The sequence below is a fragment of the Poecile atricapillus genome, chromosome Z, assembly GCF_030490865.1.
Source record: "Poecile atricapillus isolate bPoeAtr1 chromosome Z, bPoeAtr1.hap1, whole genome shotgun sequence".
Lineage (NCBI taxonomy): Eukaryota > Metazoa > Chordata > Aves > Passeriformes > Paridae > Poecile > Poecile atricapillus.
Window position 1 is genome coordinate 138392963 of NC_081289.1, and position 21807 is coordinate 138414769.

Consider the following 21807-nt stretch of genomic DNA (forward strand, 5'->3'; position numbering starts at 1 on the left):
CACTACAGGCATTCGGAGCAGCAGTTATGAGGACACTCAGGAGCACTTGTCTGTGCACAAGCAGCTGCAACACAAGCAGCTGCTGAGGGAAACAGCAAAGCACTGGGACCTCAATGCCAAAACACTCCCAGAGCTTGTTCAGATTTACAGCATTTTAAACAAGTGAGGTCTAACAGGTACTGTAAGAGCAGGTTACCAGTTACACACACAGCAGGACAGCTCAGGGTCCCAAACAAGCACCACAGTCAATGTGTTGTGAAATCGGGACAAAAGCAGCAACTGGTATCACTACATCAAACAGACTATTAAGAATCAGATGAACGATGACAGTGTGGGCAACATTGTCATTGTCATTTGAACACCACAAAATTTGATGTGTATGAACTGTTGTTTCCTATCTCTTATACTCAACGATGGGTCTGATAAATCCTCAGTAGTACTGCTTAAAAACAACTTAGCATCCAACCTAGCTCTAAGCAAGAAGATAAGAACAAATGAGTGCAAGTCACAACACTTCTTCCTTCTCCCACACCTCCTGGCATTACTGTGCAGCCATGAACTAGCCAGGACGTTCTTCATTTTCAATGTAAATGGTTTATTTAAGCCATTTTGGAAGCAGTTTATTTTGGAAGAAGTCACCCTTTAGACCATTATTTATAGAGTTAAGCGTTAACAGTTCAAACAGTACAACATTAGACTGGCCACCAAGCTGAATCTTTCAGCGAGTGTGGGGATTACATGCACAGAAAAAAATCCCCAACAGAAGCCTTTGGCTACTACTGAAATCCTCCACAAATGCCTGTGTTGACCTTCCTAGTAGAAGACCCACGAGGCAGTTTTCTATACTGTCAGCTGTGGCTTTGGGTGTTAATACTCTGCTGAATACTGCGTACATATACCCTATCAGTAGTTTTCTACTTTGGGAAGATAAAACACAGTCATGGTTTTCCTTCCCATTCTAACACTCAATAATATCTTGGCAGATATAGGGCAGGGGAATGGCAGCAGGGAAAAATAATCTAAACAAGTGAAATTAGTGACCTGCTTTCTTGTTCAGTGATAAAGACAGTCAAGCCAATAATTCTTGGCCAGACTTCACAATCACCTGATTTATAATGCACATTTTAGAATTAAAGCCTCAGCAGCACACGTGCCTCCATGGAGCATGTCATTAACATACCATGTTTGACTTTTAAGGAAGAGTGGAAAAACCAAGCACTCACCAGAAGCCAACTCTTAGAGAGCCTAGTTTCAGCAAAAATCATGTGTCACCACCCTTCAGAGTATGCTGGGCTTTCAAGAGGGCTCTAATTTACTTATATTTGCATACAATGAACTGTACAGTAATCATCATTTCTGCAGCTCATTAGTAGTCACAAACCCCTTATTTGTATTGGTGGGCTGGATTGACTTTGCAGGTTCAAGAGCCTCCAGCAAGTCACAGCCTCATCATAGTGGATGCAACACAAGAAGTAACACATATAACACTTAAAATATGCCGACAGCACTGACTGTCTCCTGTAAAAAGAGATGAGTTTCAAAACACCCTGCTTCACTCTCATTATACAGAAGTTAGCCTCATTTGAGTATCACACTGTTTGCTGCTCAAGTTACTCTGCAATATTTTCAGTTAGCCTCTTCCCAACCAGGCATAATTCAAAGCACGTATCAATGTATGAAAGCAGAAAAAAAAGACTCAGATGCTGAAACTAACACCAGACCACTACTTACAAAGATGATATTAAAAAAACCCAAAACAAACAAACAAAAAACCAACAACAAACCTCCCAAAAAAACCCAACCAAGCAATCAACCAAAACAAACACCAAAAAACCCACATTACACAAAAGATAACCAATCAAAAACCTTTGAGTCAATTTAGACTTTGCAGGACAAAGTACTTTCTCCTGCTGGTAAAATGGCCCTTGTGCTAAGTGCAGACATACTGGCAGCTTTGCAGATCCAGTGTATTTTATGGCTTTAAAGTGTTTCAAAAAAAATATCTGGAAGACATCTACATAATTAACTATTGTTTAGTGTTTCTCAGTGAAGTCATGTTACCTTTTCAAGATAGAAAGACTGCAGAGACACAAAGGTTGAACACTGTGGCTGTCCGTAGCCTGTATTAACAACAAGTGGGACAGCAACTCAGGTTCAAGAGCACTGATCTTTCCCAGAGGAGAAACTGAGGAATTGGATACTGGGGAAAGGACCTCAGGAGTATCCTAGCAATGACATCTGCACAACTTCCTTCATGTTTGCTGCACTGCTGTCCACCTTTCCTGGGTACTAAGTCTATAGACATCAGATCTCACACTTCTCATACAGACATAACTACTGCAGCCATCAGGATTAAAATGCTGTGATTCTACTACCAAGATGGGAAAAAAAAAAATCTCAGCAAATTCTGAGCTGAGTAGCCCACACTGTGCACTAAGCTGTGTGTGCTGCAGAGTTCACATTCCCTCTACAACCACTTCTGCACTGGGCATTACAGCCTGTATTGTAGGGGGCTTATGTTTCTGCTCCAACCTCCAAAATAAACATACCAGGCAGCGTATCTAATTATATCTAAGGTAACACATAGCTCGTTCGCTTTTATACTGTGAGCAGTTAGCTTTAAACACAGCTATTACAATATCAGATTAATGACCATGGAAGTCTGCATCACTAGCTCATTATCCTTACAGTCCAGTAGCTTAACACAAAAAACCACAACAGCAAGATTTTTAATTTGCAAATTAAACACTGACTGATCTGACATTCTTGTACATGTTATCATAGGACATTGAAATTGCTTCCAGTGTGAAATGCTGCCTTTAAAATCACAGCTTCATTCACTAGACAACAGACTACAGCAAACTAGTGAGAATATATGACCAGAAAAATAAATGTAAAATAGTTAACCAATGACAAAGTGTTCATATGGATGGACTTTTAAGTCTTTTCTCTGATGCACTGAAAGATTTTCTGCCACAAATACACTACTAGGCACTGAGCATGGGACAGGAACTGTTTGAGGCTACCTTCTCAACCTCTATTACTCTGTTATTATGTTACCTCCAAAAATACAAGAACAGAAGTTTAAAGATGAAAAGAAGATCTTGCACTCTTCAGAAGAAAGCATTAAACAGATACCTAAAAGTACCTTATCCTTTAATTTTCTGGACCCTAATAGGAGGAGTAACACTGTAAGCATTGCACGGGTGAGTATAACAAGCCTGGTGCTTGTGAAGTGCATCTTGGGAGTCACTGTAGACTAGGGACGGACCCTTGAAAACTCCAGGTTCTAGACCCAGGATTCTCCTTAGGTTCCTTCCGAGTAGTGCTTGCTGACCTGCTCAACAAAAGTGACAAGAAACAAAATGCCCTGAATATGCCCTGAACACTGAGCTCTGGCAATTTAATACTGAACTCAAGGTTACAAGTAGATATGTGTACACGGCTGACTAAGATCCTGAAATTCTGTACATGACCACTTGTACAGCACATTTCATTGAGATGATTGTCCTATTTTCCTTAAAAAAAAAATAATAAAAAAAATCAGCTAAACTGGGACATCTTATTCAATCAGCTGGCACTGGGGCATTTGGCCCAAAGGCACTTTGCATCCTTCACCTTCTGGGTGGATGCCCTATCCTAAAGGGCATTAAGCACAGCTCTCTTGAGCCTTCCCCTTGGCATCAGGCCACTGTCCAGATAGGAATGCAAAAGCCCAAGCCAGAAAACAAAAGGAGACTGACAGCTCATAGCACAGAGCTTGGAAAATACTGTCAGGATCAGTAACATTTCACACTGGCATGTGAGCTGATAAACAGGACCAATCCCTCTTTCCAGTTGAGCACCTTAAGATAGAGAGGTAAGTTTCTTCACTGGTGGCTGGGTTTTGGTTCTACTGCAGTATGCAGCCAAGAGCCCAAAACACAAATGTTTCAACAAGGGAAAGGAAGGATTCCTCAACAGACACTCACAGCCTGATAACTATGTCACCTCAAAAAAAACTCAGAAGGTATGTGTTTAGTCCCTTTAAGCTAAAGTGGGAACTAAATACATCTCTAGTACTTTTGGCTGAGAGCCACATATTAAATTTCCTGCAAGAGTCAAAGCCCTGAGGAGGACACAGTTATCCCCAGACAAGAGATGGCTGAACCTCTCCAAGTCTCACTCCAAAGCTGAGCACATAAAATAAGTGGGCTGGTCCTTAATGCCACCCTTCAGTACTGAAGTTGTTGACACTTCAGGCACTTCTACACAATTTTAGTTCTTTACCCTACTTACCACAGATTGCTCTAAAATGGTGATAGTTGCAAGGCAAGAACGTATGGGATAAAAATATTACTACAAAAGCATAGCAGGGATTATTTAAGAATCCTGTAGTATTCCTTAACTTTAAGCGGAACTTTGACCTTGAACAACCAAACTTGCCTAGAACAAACATCTGAGAGAGGAAGAATACAGAATCAAAATCACAAAATGAAGGGTTCTCCAATATCCTAGCAAAATTATACAACCTCCAGATCAGACATCTAAAACATCTGAATACCAATTACCACTACTCCTTTATCGTTATCTGTGTGCTCCTGTAAGAGCAGCATGGTTAAACTGCAAAGAGCAGAATGACATCCAGCAATTCATTTCAAGTTCCCATAAAAAAGGAGACAGATGACTTTTTTACTTTGTGAAGGTGAAGCTTCCTATAGAAAACTCAATAGTTTCACAAGAAGGCTATACAACATTCTTAAAAGCTTGCCATGTCAAGTGGCAACACAACACAGGAGCTTTAAAGACAAAATTAAGAAAAGATCCAAGCTAAGGGCTGGCAGTGAGGCTGATTCAAGCACCCATCTGGATGAGTTCCCATTCCCAATTCAGCTGTGGAAATCTTACCAACATAAAAGCCTAACAGGTCAGCACAAACAAAATTTTGAAGGTTTGATCTAGAGTTAATACACAAACCACCTGTGTTTTGCTAATTATTGCTAAGCAACATTAAGACCAACAGTTTAGCAGAGTTCAAAAGGAATCAGGCGTTGTATGAGTAATAAGAACATCCACAAGTACATTAGCTAGGATAAAACAGTTTATAAAAGGATTAAAGGAATACCACACCTTGTGTATAAGTCAGCCACTATATCATAGATATATTTTTTCTTTCTGATTGTTTTGCTTAGCACAGAGCAGCAGAAACCATGCCCACTGTTCTAGCAACTGACAGGTAAATTACACTAAGGATCCGCTTACAAAAATCAAAATCAAACTATTCACAGATTTCACTAGCTCAGGTTCAGGCTCCTCTACTTAGCTTATGCAACTATATGTTTACACTTATCCTGGAATAAAAGCAACTCAAGCCAAACCTAAGCTGATTCATATTCAGAAGTGCTTACAACACATTAAACTAGAATTGAGATATTTAAGGCAGAGAAGTTGATGTGACACCTTCAGAGTCAGATCATCACAGCAAAACACACAGACTATCACCATGATCACCTAAGTAAGCAATTCTCTGTTGATTCAGTAAACACCTACCACCTAAAGCTAAAAAAAAAAAAATCCCTAAGTGTCTTAACAGTCTTGTACTGTTGTAAAAGGGTTCAGAGAATCAAGATCTCTGTTCACAAGAAGCTTTGCTCCAGTGGCAGGACTGTTCATTTCAGGAGAGTTTAACCACTTCGACCTGATACCTTGGACTCCAAGATGTTGTCTAGTCCAAATCCAATAAAATAATTAAAGATGTACAAAACCCAAATATTTTTAGCAGCCTTCTTTCCTTCCATCTACAAAAAGCTTAATTTGCCATTAGCCCCATGAAATGTCAGAGGGATTCAGACAAAGGAGCTATAATTACCAAGTCATCTCCACTGAAGTGCCAGCTACCATATGCTCTCTTCAGGAAACTCAGACTACTTCATATAGTAGTAGTGCCTAGTTTATGAAACTTCCTATATCAAGCTTCATTTTCACAAAAGGGTGGGTTTGATTGTACCAGGATTATTTGGAACTTTTAGACGTTGAACTAGTGAAAATAGAAGGATGAAAATAGTGGATCTTAACAGTGGAGCAGACCACTCTAAGCACACAATTCAGAGTGATTACATAAGGAGATCCAGGTTTAATCTCATACTCCCTCACTTTTTAATTAAATATTCTTTGCAATGACAGGAAATATTTGGAAAACTTATCACACTATCTTCAGAAATGATTTGTGAACCTTAATCTGTTGATTGGTATCAGATGAAGTTTCAGATACCTTTAGAAGTCCTGCATCAGATTAGCACTTTCAGTGTAAAAAACCCTTTAATAGTCAGAGGGAGAAGTAATACACATTAAAAACTTATAAGCCAGGAAGCAAGAAACAACTAAATAGGTATTTTTACCATTGCTCCTTCAGCAAAAGCTACCCACAAATAAAACACCTACCATCAGTATCTGCTTTACACAAGGGACTGCAATTTCTAACATTTCAGTACTGCAGAAACTGGTATCACTTGCCAAGGAAAACCTCCCTCTAATTAGGCAAAGCTTCAGAAGTAAATCAACTATTAAACTGTAGTAGGCTTACATTGCTATTAGGGAAAGTTAGCAGAGATTTTGTCTGTGTTGAAAAATGTGCGTAAACAGAAAAACATGGTCAAATGACTAAATGAAATAACCAGAGCACCAAGCTGGACCTGTGTCACAGGAACATCAAGTCCACCTAGGACCCTAATCACTACCAGCAGAGCCAGGTAGTTTTTAAACAAGCAGATAAAAGGAAAAAAAAAAAAAAAAAATAAAAATAAAAAATAGGTAGGGTAGGATTTTTCCTAGGAAAAAACAAGGGAATAAATGTGATAGGAAATTAATCCTACTAGAAGTTTTCACTATTTGCTGGCCTTTGCAGCAAGAAGTAGCTTACAAGCTTACAACTTCATTTGAATGAAGTTTTCAACTGTGACTTTTCGTAAGTTACTACACAAAGAGAAGCTCAGAAACAAAGAATTAGATGAAAGCCAAAAAGAGTACACCTAGTCTTCTTTAACTTCTCTGAGCAGCTGGTGTTCTGCTTAAGATTCAGTGCCTGTAGAAATACCTGTCATAGTTGGCAGTTACAAATATGCTTGTGGCAGCAGGAAAAAACTGGCTCAAATTCTACTTGTTTTACTCAGTTGGGCTTTCTCTGGGCTGTGCTTTTTGTGATGAAGTGAAGGAGAATTAAGTACTTCATAAGGGAAGCAAAAGATTAAAACTTACCAGTTTTTACCTACAGAACCACAAATCAGCATGTACAATCATGATTAGCAAAACACACATAGCAAGATGGCTCAATTTCTCACTATGGAAAGCACTACAGGGACCTAGAGCAATCCCTGACACAGTTGCAGCTCCAGCAGTTAATCTATGACATGGAATACAATTCTCGTATTAGTACCTGCTTGCATGCAGGGTTAATTTTGCACTGCGATTTCGCTGCAATACTTGTATACTACACTGAACAGCAGGAATGCGAAATGAAGCGCACCGGTAAATTCACAACACATGCAGCAGTCACCTTTTGGGGATAAATATACCCTGGAAGGTGTCTCCCCAGGAATCTGACCTCATGCAGCAAGTAGGCAGCCAGGCACACTGCCATTACAAGAGAAGAGCCATCGGGGTCACAACACTCAAGAGTCCCACCACTGAAAACAGCAACTTGCTACGGTAGTCATATCAACTTCCTGTGTAAGCCTCAAGCTGCTCATTGCTCCTGGTTCTTCTGTCAATCTGATGCCATTTCTCAATCTTAACATTTGCTTGCTATTTTCCTCAGGATATTTAAGTGACTGCAGTTGCCAAGACAACCACTTCATCAACACCAGCACCTCAGCTCCATCTATCTTGGGCTTCCCTTCCGTTCACCATAACTTCTAGGAAATCAGTTGCCAGAAACAGTGATTTTTGAAATCTGGCTTTTGTGGTTTTTTAACTTTTAATAGCTTTTGGGATCTTCTGTCCTAAGAATCTCAAGTTCCTGACACAGGAATAGCTTTGTTTTAATTATACCCTCACCAGTGAGGATTCCTATAAGCCTGTAAAAAGTCTGATTGCCTCAGTACCTTGGAATTTAAGCTATCACACAGGTAAACATCCAAACCAGGTTTATGAACCTATGGTGTCACTTTCAATAACTCAGAAACTGAACACTCCTTCAATTTTGTTATCAAGAGAAAGAAAGCAACGTAAGATTTCTTAAACTCATCTAGGCACTGAAATGCACACCAATACACGTATCTTTTCTAAAAAAGGGTCATAGAACCTCTGTGAAGCAATCAGTAAGTAGACAACCTCCATAACTACATGGATGTTTTAGCTAAGTGAGGCTTAAGCTGTTAAACTTTCCAGCCATGATAGCCATGAAACCAAGTGGCAAATTCAGCTGAGCTCTGCAGGCAGCCAAGTCTTAGGCTGCTATATTATAATTTCCAGGAATTTCTCAGTAGTAAAAGTACCGCAGTAAGATCCTGCGTAGCACTCCTCTCCCCACAGTCCATCTATCTTAAACACAAACAAGAAGGTTCCACAACTTCAATCACAGCATGAGCTTTCATTAGAATTTACATTTTACCAGATATGGGATAAGCCAACAGAAACAACTAAGCTAGGTCAGGTTAAGTTGTAACAACAATCTCGAAGCATCTTTGTACCATCAGCACCTGAAGCCACACCAGAGCAGCTTCCCAAGTTTCTGTCTACATGGCCCTCACTGCTGTGACTTAGAGATTTACAGCTGCAACTGCACCGGCTTTGCATCCATTATCACGGATACAGGTGGTGCCTGAACCATGGCAACGTGGGATTAAGCATGGGCTGTAGAACCAACTCTAAGCTGGGTCAGTTCACAACTGGTGTTAAATATCATGCTGTCACTAACAGACCCCACTGCTGTGCCTGAGACAGGTCAAATGTGCCAGTGCTGCATTGCAGACATACTTAAACACTACAAAATGATTGCAATGGTTTATTAGCGTGGACCTTGGTGATTTGCCATGGGTGCCAAAGTATCACTGGAAAATGCCCTACGTATTCCTTTTGCTGTACCTATTTTCACAAGGTTAACAAAATTAGAGAAGGTAAAGGCTTTATATTCTGCCTAAAACTCGAACTTTACATAGCAATCACATTAAGTTGTGAGTAACATTATTTAAGTGAATATTCTACAACAGCATTTACCAATGCATTTATAATTAAAGCAGTTAGAAACGCCAGCCTTCCTTATAAAAGGAAAGGTACCTGCAGGTCAGTTGTGCTGTAGTTTTCTATTTAAAGTGCTTGCTAAGTGCAGAATTTGGCTTTCTGCCCGTGTGTTTTAAGCTCAGTGTTGTGGCATAGCCTGGGTAATTGCACTTGGGGTGACAAGCACAACAGAACTCAGAGGCTTGTCAGTAATAGATTTCAAACCTCGTCTTAACTGACTGGAACCAAAACTTGCCCTGCAAATATGCCAGCTCCACGACGTGCAACACCAGGCTGTTTCCCAGGCTGTGCTGCAGAGCTGCAAGCCCTTTCACACTTCCGCACTTCACATCAAATCCCACATGCTGGCTTCTCTATGCCGAGAGGCTTTATTTTAAATCTACGCTTCGAAGTAGGAGAGAAGACCTGGGGTGGCTGTATTGGAAATGCACAAGAGGCTCGAGCAATTAATACAGTATAAGAAAGAAATCCCAGAAGTGGGAAGTAAAAAAGCAGGGTAGCTTCGAACTCAGTGCAGGTCCCTCTGATATTTCAAATGATAAGACAAGGAAAGGGATAACTTTGCCTCCTCCAATGAGAAGTTTGCCTGGATTCTCCACAATACACTCAGATTTATTTGTGAAGCCTGCATAGCATACGTCTCACAAGCTTACATACCCAGGCCCTGACTTGATGCCTTTCTCTTCAGCACCAGGAATGTCCCCCTCCTCCCCCAGGTTAAGTTACACAACCCCAGCTTTATTTTTTGCTCTTAGAGAATTGCCGCAGCTGCCTCACGGACAAAGTCTGTGCAGAGGAGTGTGACTTGTCAGTACATCAGGTTCTGTGCTGGGGCGCTTCAAGAAACTGCTCAGGCTTTTATTTTTAAAAACCAGGAATAAGCAGAACTCCTTATTGAAAAAAATCTCCTTGCTTTTGTGCTTAAGCAGCCTGAAAGCTATAAATTTAACTTCTTCAGCCATTCCAAAATTAAATACTGTACTTGTAAACATATATGTCCCATTTGTTTTGGAAGAAAGCTCTCCCAACAGTTATTTATAAAAAGCATAACACTTTCTACCTACAGATTTAGTCAATTATGCTATTATAGGATATACATATTTTAAATAAAAGTGTTAATTTTTCCAGAATAATGAATATGAACCAGATAGAGGGCTTAGTATCTATGCACTGAATTACTCTTACTCTTGTCAAAGAACATTTTGACAAGACAAGACAAAGAACATTTTGTAAAAAGTCCTGTGCATCTACAGGGCTCCTTCAATGCCAGCCCAATGTCCTTCACGTGAGCACCTCTTACAGTCACTACAGATGATGAACAAAGCATTGCAGTGGCTCTCTCATCCTGTTTGTGTAGCATCCATAGACTGTTCTGGACAAGAGCTGTGCTTCACCCACACAAAGGGCCTAACAGATGACAGATTCTGGACTGTGCATCTTTCACCCAGTCTAACATCAGACTGTTGTGATCTGCATTCAGAGCAAATGTGACACAGCAATATTTAATAGTTTTACCACATAAAGATCAGCTAAACATGTACGAAAGAAGGCTTGTTACTACATAGCAGAAGATGATGTTTGGTTGGCCATAAAAGCATCTTGTAATAGACACAAAACTTTTCTTGGAAGAAGTTTATTTCTCATAACCCTCTTATTTCACATTGACATCATATAGTGACTAATGTACAAATTAAGAATCAAATTCAGTGCAACAGCCTAGTATTAAAAGTGGGTTTTAGGCTCAGTTCAGATGTTGTTATCCTTAGTTTTTCTGCATTACTATAGTTGTACAAATTATGCATCACACAAAAGTAGCCTAACAAAATTGAAGCCTTTTCTGAGAACGGGGAAACTCCTTCCCAGTACCATCGTTATGTTTCTCTTCCATAAAACACCTCCTTCATAGTACATTTTTTTTTTTACTAGAAAAAGATCCAGCATAGAGCTTAAACAACCATAAAAAACCCACTAGTTATACAGACATTGTTCCCCCTCTATTCGGCCATGGTCTGGTTGATACAGTGGTGTTTGGTGACAGGTTGGACTTTATCTCAGAGGTCTTTTCCAGCCTAATTGATTCTGTGAAACATTCTTTCCAGAGCACCGAAGTCACTGCTCTTTACTTTGCAAGAAAAGGAAAGAAAAAACTCCAAGACTTAATTATAACCCCAGCTATGAACCAATGCAATCTGAACAAAAAGCCATGCAATGGGAAATAAACTGGAGCATGAAAGAGTTAAAAATACAACAGAACTGACCTCCAGCCAAAGCTGTCTTAGAATTGCTGCAGCATAACTTAAGAGTTATAGCATCACATTTGTTTTAAAAGCAGACACTTGCCATCTTGGAAGTACAAATTAGATGTAGGCAGGTCAAAAATACTTCATTGTTCTCTTGGAAAAAAGCATGGATGTGACACTTGTGGACACGGTTTAGTGGTGAACATGGTGGTGGATACTGGGTTGGTGGTTGGACTTGATCTTAGAGGTTTTTTTCCAACCATAATAATTCTGTGTTTCTAAGGAGGTGAAAGTCATCCACATGCCCAACAAAGTTGGCAGTGGCAGGGGAGAAGATGAAACCGAACAAGGCTGAGATACCAGGAGCACCAATCAAATCACATGTGGTGGCCTTGTGAGCCCGCAGTCATGACTCAAGTACATTTATTCTAGTTTAGGAAGAGCTGAAGGAAGAGGGAGATGCCTGAGGTGGGCTTGGATTCCAAGAGATTCCAAGACAAATGAAGAGGCCTGGTGGCATGACAATGACAGGTCTTTTGTGGCCAAGCATACCAGAGCCTTCCTCCATGCCTCTGCTATTGCACACACAGAGCTGATCCCACAGGATGTGGGATTAGCTTCTTGGACAGCCCATGAGATCCCAGGTATAGTACATATGCTGAAGACTTGCCCATGTGACATTTCACTGCATCCCCACCACGCACAGGAACAGACAATGCTGTGCTTTGGGATGGTTACTCATGATCCTTACCCCAGCCTGACCTGGTCCATCATTCAGGAATACATCTGCAACTGCCAGCAGGAAGTTCCTGGCTGAGGAAGGTACCCCATACCTATAGCAGCTATCCCACCACAGTGTCTCATGGCTTTTGTTGACTGCTAGCAGTTTACTTAGCTGGTTTTTGTAAGCCAAATATGGTCCCTGGTTGAAGAGTCCAAGCATAAGTATATCCCTTACATCAGAGATGTGAAAAAATATGAAAAACTACTTAGTAGGTGTGGGATAAGCCTGCAAGCTGAAAATTAACAGCCATTTATCCAAGCTGAACATTAAACAGGCTGCCTTGAATCCGTGAAATTGGAGTATCAACAGAGCCCAGGCTTATTCCGAAACACTGAGAAGAAAGTGGCAAAGACCAGCAGACTTTTTACCCCATCCCTCCTTAGCCAGTACAACTCCAATCCCTTTCCAAATGGAGTATAGTTATGGATGACATGGGTACAAGTACATGTGCTTAGCTATTACTGTAATTTAAAATAGATCTCCAGATCTGCTTTTTAGCCCCGGAAGAGTCTGTCCATAAACCTCTGAGGGTCAAAACCATCTTCAGTATCAAAAAATATTCAATAATACAGCCAGTTTCAAAATTCAAAAGCCCAAATGTCCACAGCTTCAAGCAAGTCTACCCAACCTACCTAGTTTTCCCCAGTAGTGCCACTACTGTTGTACTTCAAGCCAAAGCCAGCCAAGCTTCATCCACACAAATCAAAGACTGCAACCAGCATGAAAAAAAAGAAAATCAGTTAAACTTAACAGAAAGTATATTAGTCAAATTTTGAAGGACATAAACTTTTAGGTTTCTGGCAGAGACTGCGAAATGGAAATCATTCCATATGTTGGTCTCAAAATTTCATTTTTATATGTTCCAGTGGAGATCATACAGCAATATAAAAAGCCTAGGTTCATTTAGAAGGGCTTTCAAAAAAAAAACCCAAAAAACAAACAGGTCTTCTACAGAGAATTGTTTAAACATGACTGTGGTTGACTCAAGAAAATGCCACTTGACACTCAGAGAACTATACAAGAGAAGAAACATTACCATCATCCACTGAAATTGAACAATAACTTTTCAATAAGAGTTGTCTCTCAACAGCTTTCTTACTTAGCATTTTGAGTAACATGGACACAGCAATAAAAAAATGAGGTTAGGCAGAGATCCCACTGAAGTGGCAATATCATTAAGAACAGACTAGGCTTTTTCTTTCCACTTTAAACAAAAAGTGCCATGCACCTTCATCTGAAGCATCTGGGTAGGGGCATTTTGTTACTACATGAATGACAAATTAGAAGGGATTTAGATAATAGCTACAAGATACTTAAAAAGGACAGAAGAGATGTCAGCCTCTCAAGTTATACTGCTTAATGCACTGCTGAAAGGTAGTCAGCTACCAAGTATGGGTCCAGTTACTCTTTTGCAGAGAAGTAGTGGGAGCACAGAGATGAAATTCAGTTTTCTTCAATACATTATAAGAAGCCCATTCTTTTAATAAAGGTGAGTGCTTTTACAGATACTTATTCTAGCCAAGATAAGCAAACACTTGAACACCAGTGTGGTTTACATCCATGAATAAGGGGCTTATATGAGCAGACTTCATGCAAGAACAAATGTGTATTCAGAGAATGTATTGTAAGTTAAAGCTACACCATTGCATGGCTTTTGTTTTGACAAGGCCGAAGAGGGTACTGCAGAAAAGAATATTATTCCAGCTTTGGCCTAGGTCTGACAGTAAAAGGTTTCTAGCTGCAGAGATGTCTGAAGATTAATTTAATCAAAGAATTTTTGCACAATGGACACATGTCTATCACTCAAAAATTGACCCGAATGACACAACTGATTGAACATTGGTCCTTCCACTGTTTCAATACTGTGGCAGAGGGCTTTGCATCCTAACCTTTTCAAATATTTTGCTACAATGAACATTAGAACATACATTTTAAATAGTTAACTAGGATTTGTAACTCAGGGAAGAGTCACAAAGCTACTGCAAACATGTCCTTACTACTATCAATTTGGATTTCTCAAACAAAACCTATTTACCTAAATGTCTAAATTACCTGTACAATTTTAAGACAACAAAGCAGTCCAAAAGGAACATATGTCATATCTTTAATACTGAAACCTTAGGTAGTAAGATACAGCCTGCCAGCCTTTTCTTTCTAAACCACAAATACTATGATGCCTTCAAGTGTAACCCATTTAACATTCAGCCCCTTTATGTTCTTATTGTTCTTCAGGCAGAAGCTTCAATTTAAAATGAACACCCAGGAAGTCCTGAGGCCACATTTCTTCAAGTCAAGCAAGATTCCCAAATATCCTAAACTCACCATAATTTAGTAGCTCTCATTTTTCTACTCTTTGTAAGCCACTTTGGGCAAATGCATTTTAAATATTTCAGCAACTGTGACAATAGGCAGTGAATCAATCTAGTTACTCTTGGGTACTAGAGCTTCAAGGGTGGGTACACAACACCAAAGTTATTAATATCAAACTGGCCTGGTGAGATGGGACATTCTCAGCAAGCACTACCACAAAAGCGTAGCACGATTAACTGCAATTCCCCTAACTCATAATGCTGGATAAGAACACTAGGCCTAAAAATGAAGCAGCATTCTGGAAATAACTGACTAATTTTGTGTACATGCATGTGTGTATGTACACATCTGATCACATGCAGCCCAAATCATAAGAGCAGCTGTATTTATGAGTCACATCACCTCTAGTCCATCCACACTGCAGACAATGTGTAACTGTGACATTTCCAACTTGAACTCAGGTACATTTAAAACAGCATAAAACCTCCATAATTTAGTCCATACTATTCATTACCCTGAACACCTGATGGACATGCCATAAACCACACAAAAAACCTGCACATCAAAGGTCAGAGTTAAGGTTCAGCAAGTGGTTTTTTCCTGCCATTCCCTACCCTCCAGATGCAAAATAAGCACTGTGTAGTAGACCTAAAGTGCTATTAAAGAGAAGGTACCCTGTGTACCTTTTTACCATGTAAAATAGCAAGGCAGCATAAGAGTGACTTCAGAAACAGCAAGGTAAACATGTCTAAGTTTTTGAAAAGTAACAATGTGTAAAACCCTCCGACACTGGCATAACATCACTGCAGTACTGAATCTAAAGGATTTACACAAAAAAAAAAAATTTAAACCCCCACTCTTCCAATGCTATATACTTCCATGAATTTCTATTATATGAAACACATGCAAGTCTACACACTTTTAGTTACTATCTCTTGAACAGACAGACAAGAAGTTTCAAGAGGCATGATTCCTTGCATTGTTACCTGAGAAAAAACCTTACAACTCATGTTGTAGTCTACCTTATTCAAGGACCACTGTACAAAAATTAGGCAAATGAACAGTGTTAAATTTACCAATGTGGAAAGTTTTCTGTTTTACTCTAATGGGATGGAAGAGTTGGGCTGTGCTACAGCACTCCTCTTGCTGTACAACAGGACTCAACTGCACATCATCTCCTATGTTCATGCAGTATCAGAACTGGAAACCACTATCTGTACTTCTCAGCACAAACCATAGTTCTACCTGGATCACAAGAGCCCGAGGGAAAAGATGGGGCTAGGTGCCACCATGACTTAGCCCATCTCCTCCTGAGGATACACTGATGTTCAGCACAGGCTACAGAATGGGTGAGTGGTCTGTGCAGCCCAGAGGCACAGACATCCAAACAACTATATGCAACAGCAGAGTGAGGAACAAGCAGGTGTTCCACAGGCCTGAGAGTCTGGGATCATATCTATGTTTTTGATCCATGAATAAACATCGGAAGAAAACTTTTGCTTCCTTGCCTTCTGACAGCTTAGAGGCTCTTTGGTTTTTGAGACTGAACAGGAGCTCCACAGACCTGGAGCAAGCAGGGCTTTACTCACCTGCAATTGTGTCCCTTTGCTGCACCAAACCACTGCTTATTAGCATCAATGATACCTAAAGGCAACAAAAATAGATCAACTACACAGAGAGAAACTCGGTAGGACCGTGCAACGCAGAGGCCCAAGGAAGGCAGTTTTTATGTTGAGTACCTCACATTTTTATCCTGGCATTAAGGATATTTTTGTGGAATTGAATGTTCTACCAGTTGTATAATTCTAAGTGCTTAGAAAACTTTATTTGCTTCATTTTAAGTTTTATGAGAAGTAGACTACAATATGAAACTTTCAAGCATGGTGTTCATTCAGTTATTGGTAACTGATTGGTTCTCTATTTCCTGCTCTGAAATCTTAACACATTTTGCAAGTTACTTTGAAATCAAATCACCTGGAAGAAGCTAAGACACAATACAGAACTCTACACAGTACAGGGGTAATAAATTACAAAAAGCATGGGTAACAATGCCTTGCCAAGTATTTAGCCCCCAAATTACTTGACAAAACTAATCATAATGCTTGGTGGTTTTCTTCCCTTCCAATTGATGTGTCAAGGCTTGTTCCTTCAAGTAGGAAAAGCACCTTATGAAATAAAATGCCTTAAGAACTATGAAATAGTAACTCTAACAATGTAGTTAATTTTTCTTGTTTCCTTTCATGCTAGGTATATTCATTTTAATTCACCCAGCCTGAATCACCTCTGAAGGAGTTTTTAATATTGACTTTTGGTCTACATTAAACATGCTTCTTGACACAGTGTACTTGGTCAAATCATGCTTCTGAGCAGTGCTAATGAAGTTTCTATTTGTATAATTTCTCATTTGTACCTCCCCTGAAACTCTGGCTCTCAGCACAAGAAAACCAGGCAACTAAAAAATTAGAAGACCTGTCTTTTTCAAAAACAATTAAAAGCTCTGTTGCTAAGGCACAATTGCACCAAACATTCAGGACCTCAAGCAAGCCATCAGGAAACACTTTCTAATAGTCCTGCAAGTATCCACTGCTTGATCAAAGCATTGGGCAGAGGTTCATCAGCCTCCAGGCTCTGAAGGCTCAAGCATTAAAGAAAATTTCAAGATAGAGAAGAACAGTCACCTGAGATGGTAAAGATTTCACCATGCACAGCCCTCAGCCATTGAGATCTAGCCCAAGTTGTACCTATCAACACCAGATTACAGCATAATGTTTGTTGTGGTGGACACCACCACAACATGTATGTTTCATGTTTTATGTATCAGCTGCCAAAATTAAAGGTGAAGAAGTTTTGCCATGTAGCAAAGGACCCTCTCAGATGAATAGAAGATGCCTGTGGCATAAAGGTGACACTGACGAACTGCTCACACTTAGTTCTGCACATTACGGTACATGCTGATTCTCTGCTGCTCAGGCACTGCCTGCAAAACCAGAAAAACACATTTCCATCACTTCCACAGCAATTCAGAACTACCACATAGCCCAGTGAAATCTGATCTAATGACCCATCTTATCCATCACACCATGTCCTTTGCAGCTGAGGTAAGAAAGAAGAAATTGTCCCTATCTGTGACCTGGACACGAAGCAGTTCATTCTGAGAAAAATCTTCACTTTGTCACTCAAAAAAACTCAGCAAGTGAAACAGATGTAAGCAACATCTTGGACATACAAGGTCTACCAACATTTCATCTTTACACTCTGTGAGTGAGTCTGGGACCAAAAACCAAGTTCACCTAGTGCAGTCCAATACCTGTGGCCCAAAAAAACTGATTCTGCTAAAACTTTAGTCAAACTGGCCATTTCTTACTGCCAGCAGCTGAGGGACAGACATTTGCTCTTATCGCAACCTCTTTGAAGGACTTAACATCACTGCCTCTGAACTATTTTCCCCATGCCAAATAGCTCAACTCCTTCCTTGGGGATGGTAGTCAGGAACTTAAAGGGTTGATCAAAACATTACAAAGCTATCCAGCACAACTGGGAATACAGTCACTAAGTAAGACAAAGGTTGATATAAGTTGCACTTCAGATGTCCACCTTCAGCTGATCACAGGAATGGGGTGGGGGAGTTGCTGCATGATTCCTTGCTGATACAAGCTGCTTTTCATACAGTTGTTGCTCCTGGAAGCGGCTTCCACTTCCATCTAGATGGCAGTCCTAAACCCTGAAGCACTTCAGCAGATCTGAGCATGCTATATTAGGTGATAAAATATGCTTAGACACTGTGCTTGAAATTTTAAGAAGTCTCTGACTTTATTATAGCCAGCATGTTGACAACCTACCATTTTTAAACAAACATTTGAAGGGACTTGTTCACTGCTTCAGTTTATCAGATGTTAGAGCTACAGGACTTACAACTGAAACAAGAATCTGTTGAAATGTTGAACCAGCTTTAGACAGTAGCTTCTGTCAAGGAGGTGTAGAGAGAGCACTTCCCTCATTTCAGTTTATTCCATCAGCTCAACAGCCCAGAGAGAAAGGTCATTTCTCCAAGAATAAACAAGGTGCCAAAAGTTGATGTGACTACCTCTAAGAGCTCCCAAAAAGCAAATCAAGCAATTGTATTCCCCAATCAACCATCCCTAACACTTTCTTTATTAAAGTAACCTTAACCACAAGTTTTCCTTTAAATATTTATACTCTAGCTTAACTAGAAGCCCATGTACTTTCCCTCAAGTTCCTGCCCTTAAACTATACTTCAAGTGGAACACGATTACCAAACTCTCACTGCCATGAAGTTTAAAAAAGTTACATTCTGTAATTGCATCTTTCTAATTCCACTTCTCTAACCTTACCAAACTGAAAATACAAAACAAGGTAAAGCTAAATATTTCATCAAGTTAAGAAATCTGGAAAATGAAACACATGCAAGGTGAGCACTAGTTCAGAGCAGCATGTACAATTAATATATTGCAGAAGTCACCCATCAAATAAAGTTAGGGCATTTTTCTTATCTCCAAATGATTCCATAAGTAGAGTCTAACACATGCAAAGACCTAAGACAAAGAGAGCCAAGAATATAATTTCTCACAGTACTCCTTCCTTTTTCAGTGTCTCAGAAGTCAAGATGCATAACCAAAGATCAGACACTACGAAAATCGGCCACGCAGGGCTCCTTGTGGACCAAAGATGAGACAAAAACAGCACATGAGAGATTTCAGCCATGGCACTTGAAGGGAATCCCACTGCTGGGGAGGGGTGGAAGCATCAGGAGACCTCATCTTTCCACTCTCAAAACAACTATCACAGGATTGGTCAAGAGAATTAAGAAGAAAGACAAAGCAGTTCAAAGACATCAAATACCCAAAAACCCAGTAACAGTGCTGTGGTAAGGCAACTGGGAGCCTTGGTACACTTGTTAATACACATCCCCAAATTATTTCTCAGGCAGCTTCTGCGTCTTTTCAGGAGCAACTGCAAATATGCAGTCCAGAGAGCTCCCCAACCAAACAAAACTATTTTGATCAGTCATGATTTCTTTGAAAAAAAAATGGATGAGTAATATAAGTGCAGGAAGAGGTCACCAGACCATTCGGATGTAAAGATGACACTGTTACCAACCAAAGACTAGAGTGACTTCCTGAATAAGTAATAATGGAGGTGAGTCTAAGAATATACCTATCACACCTACCTGAGTAAGCCAGCCAACTCATTACAAAAGGCAAGTCTTATGCCAAAGCCTTCCTTTCCTTCCAAACAATGAAGCCAAACTGAATGTGACTCAAATCCATTATTCCCCAAGCTACAGGTTATTTTGGTTTTGTGGAACAAAGCTCTTAAACCTTGACCTGTAGAGGCCAAGAGGCACCAAAGGTGCACGTTAGTCAAGCAAAGACATCATCCAGATTTTTTTTTTCCAGTTTGAGAGAAGCCAAAGGGCATGAAATGGGAGATGCAGGAGCCACAACTAAAACAGTTAACTGCTGGGAGAAGTAAGCTCATGGGGACAGTATTTTGCCAGAGATCAAGCAGATATCAAGCACAGGGGAGTGTGCCTAATGCAACACATCTTCTGCAGGCACAAAGGTTTTCCAATTGCTTGTTTTAAGAAAAAGGTGCAACTCCCTTCTCCAGTTGTTTTGATAATTTAAGTACACTCCCTTCAGCTCTTTTCTGGGATGGCTGTGCCAGATTTCTTATTTGCTGTACTCACAAGAGTGGAAATAGCAACCACAAAAGTTTTTTTGTATTAACAGGAAGACTGAGAAAGGAATTGAATCTACCTTCACCCATCATGTCTTGCCACAGCCCTTTGAAGGCTGCTTTCTTAAAGTGTGGAGAGGAAGAACACAGGAGTAGAAAAATAATTGTGTCAAACAGCCCTGAAGCCCACGGAGCCCTGAGGAAAATACTGCCTTTACCCTGAATAAGCCATCGATGAGTGAAGCTTTCAAGGGATGGCTCAGAAGCCTCTTAATTTGAAAGAAATATCACAGAATCACAAAATGTTTGGGTTGGAAGGCACCTTGAAGATGGATCTAGTTCCAGCTCCCCTGTCATGGGCAAGGACACCCTCCACTAGACCACGTTGCTCCCCAAGCCCTATCCAACCAGGCCTTGAACCCTGCCAGGGATGGGGCATCTACAGCTTCTCTAGACAACCTGGGCCAGCGCCTCAACACCCTCACAATGAACAATTTCATCCTAATATCTAAGCTAAATCTACTCTCTTTCAGTTTGAACCCATTCCCCCCTTGTTCTGCCCCTAAATGCTCTTGTAAATAGTCTTGCCCCATCTTTTCTCCAAGTTCCCTGCAGGTACTGCAAGGATGTGGAAACACGGTAGGAGATGATGTCCAGAGGTCCCTTCCAACCGTAACAATTCTGTGAAATACACACAGAGCAGAGCCCAGCAGGCAACTTGGGGCGGAAGGGGAGAACTCTCACCCTTCACCGAGGTTTCTCCAGGAGGCTCTCTGGGGCTAAAAGAGTAGATTAAGAGCGCAGCGGCGGCTGTGGCGCGGCTCTCCCTCTGCCCAGGCCGTGCCCGTGCCCCCTCCCGCAGGCCCGGCCCCGGCCCAGCCCCACACCGCGGCCCGCGGCGCGGGGAAAAGGCCCGTACCTTGAAGTACCCGCCCTCGTAGAGTGTGTTGGGGGGCCCGAAGATCGCCACCTCCCAGTTGTAGAGGTCGGACTCATCGACCAGGGTGATGCGGAAGCCCTCGACCGGCTCCTCCTGCAGCGACTTCAGCTCCAGCATCAGCGCCTTCTGCGAGCTGCTCATCTGCTGCTGGGCCATGGCGCGGCGCGGCCCCCGCCGCGGGCGCCTCCTCGCTCCCGGTGCCGCTCCCGGTGGTCCCGGTGCCGGTGGTGCCGGTGCCGCCCCCGCCCCTCCCCGCGCTGACGGCCCCGCCGCCGCCACTTCCTTTTGTGACGGCGCCGCTCGCGCTGACCTCAGCGCGCCGCGCCGGCCACGCCCCCGCCGCTCCGTTAGCCACGCCCCCGCGCACCCGGCCACGCCCCCGCCGCACGCCCGGCCGTGCCCCGGCGCACAGCCAGGCCACGCCCCGCCTCGCCCCGAGACACGCCCCGCCGCACGCGCTGCCGCGCGCCACGCCTCCCCTCCGCGTGCCTTTAAAGGGGCCGCACTCGTGGGTGCTGCGGCCGTCCGGGGGAGGAGTCACGTGTGGGTGGGAGGGATACACGGGGCTGTTGTGTAGCGTGGGGTCAGAAAATCAAGGCATCAAGTCGTTTGGAAAA

The 21807-nt window shown here is 41.5% G+C and overlaps 1 protein-coding gene across 1 annotated transcript in view; it reads right to left on the reverse strand.

Annotated features, from left to right (window-relative positions):
* Positions 1 to 21498, reverse strand: part of LOC131592684 (ubiquitin-conjugating enzyme E2 R2) — a 54038-nt gene extending 32540 nt beyond the window's left edge. Inside the window, exon 1 of the mRNA XM_058864365.1 lies at positions 21170 to 21498. Within this exon, the coding sequence (XP_058720348.1) occupies positions 21170 to 21346 (177 nt within the window). The 5' untranslated portion in view covers positions 21347 to 21498. The remainder of the gene's footprint in view (positions 1 to 21169) is intronic.
* Positions 21499 to 21807: the final 309 nt, after the last annotated feature.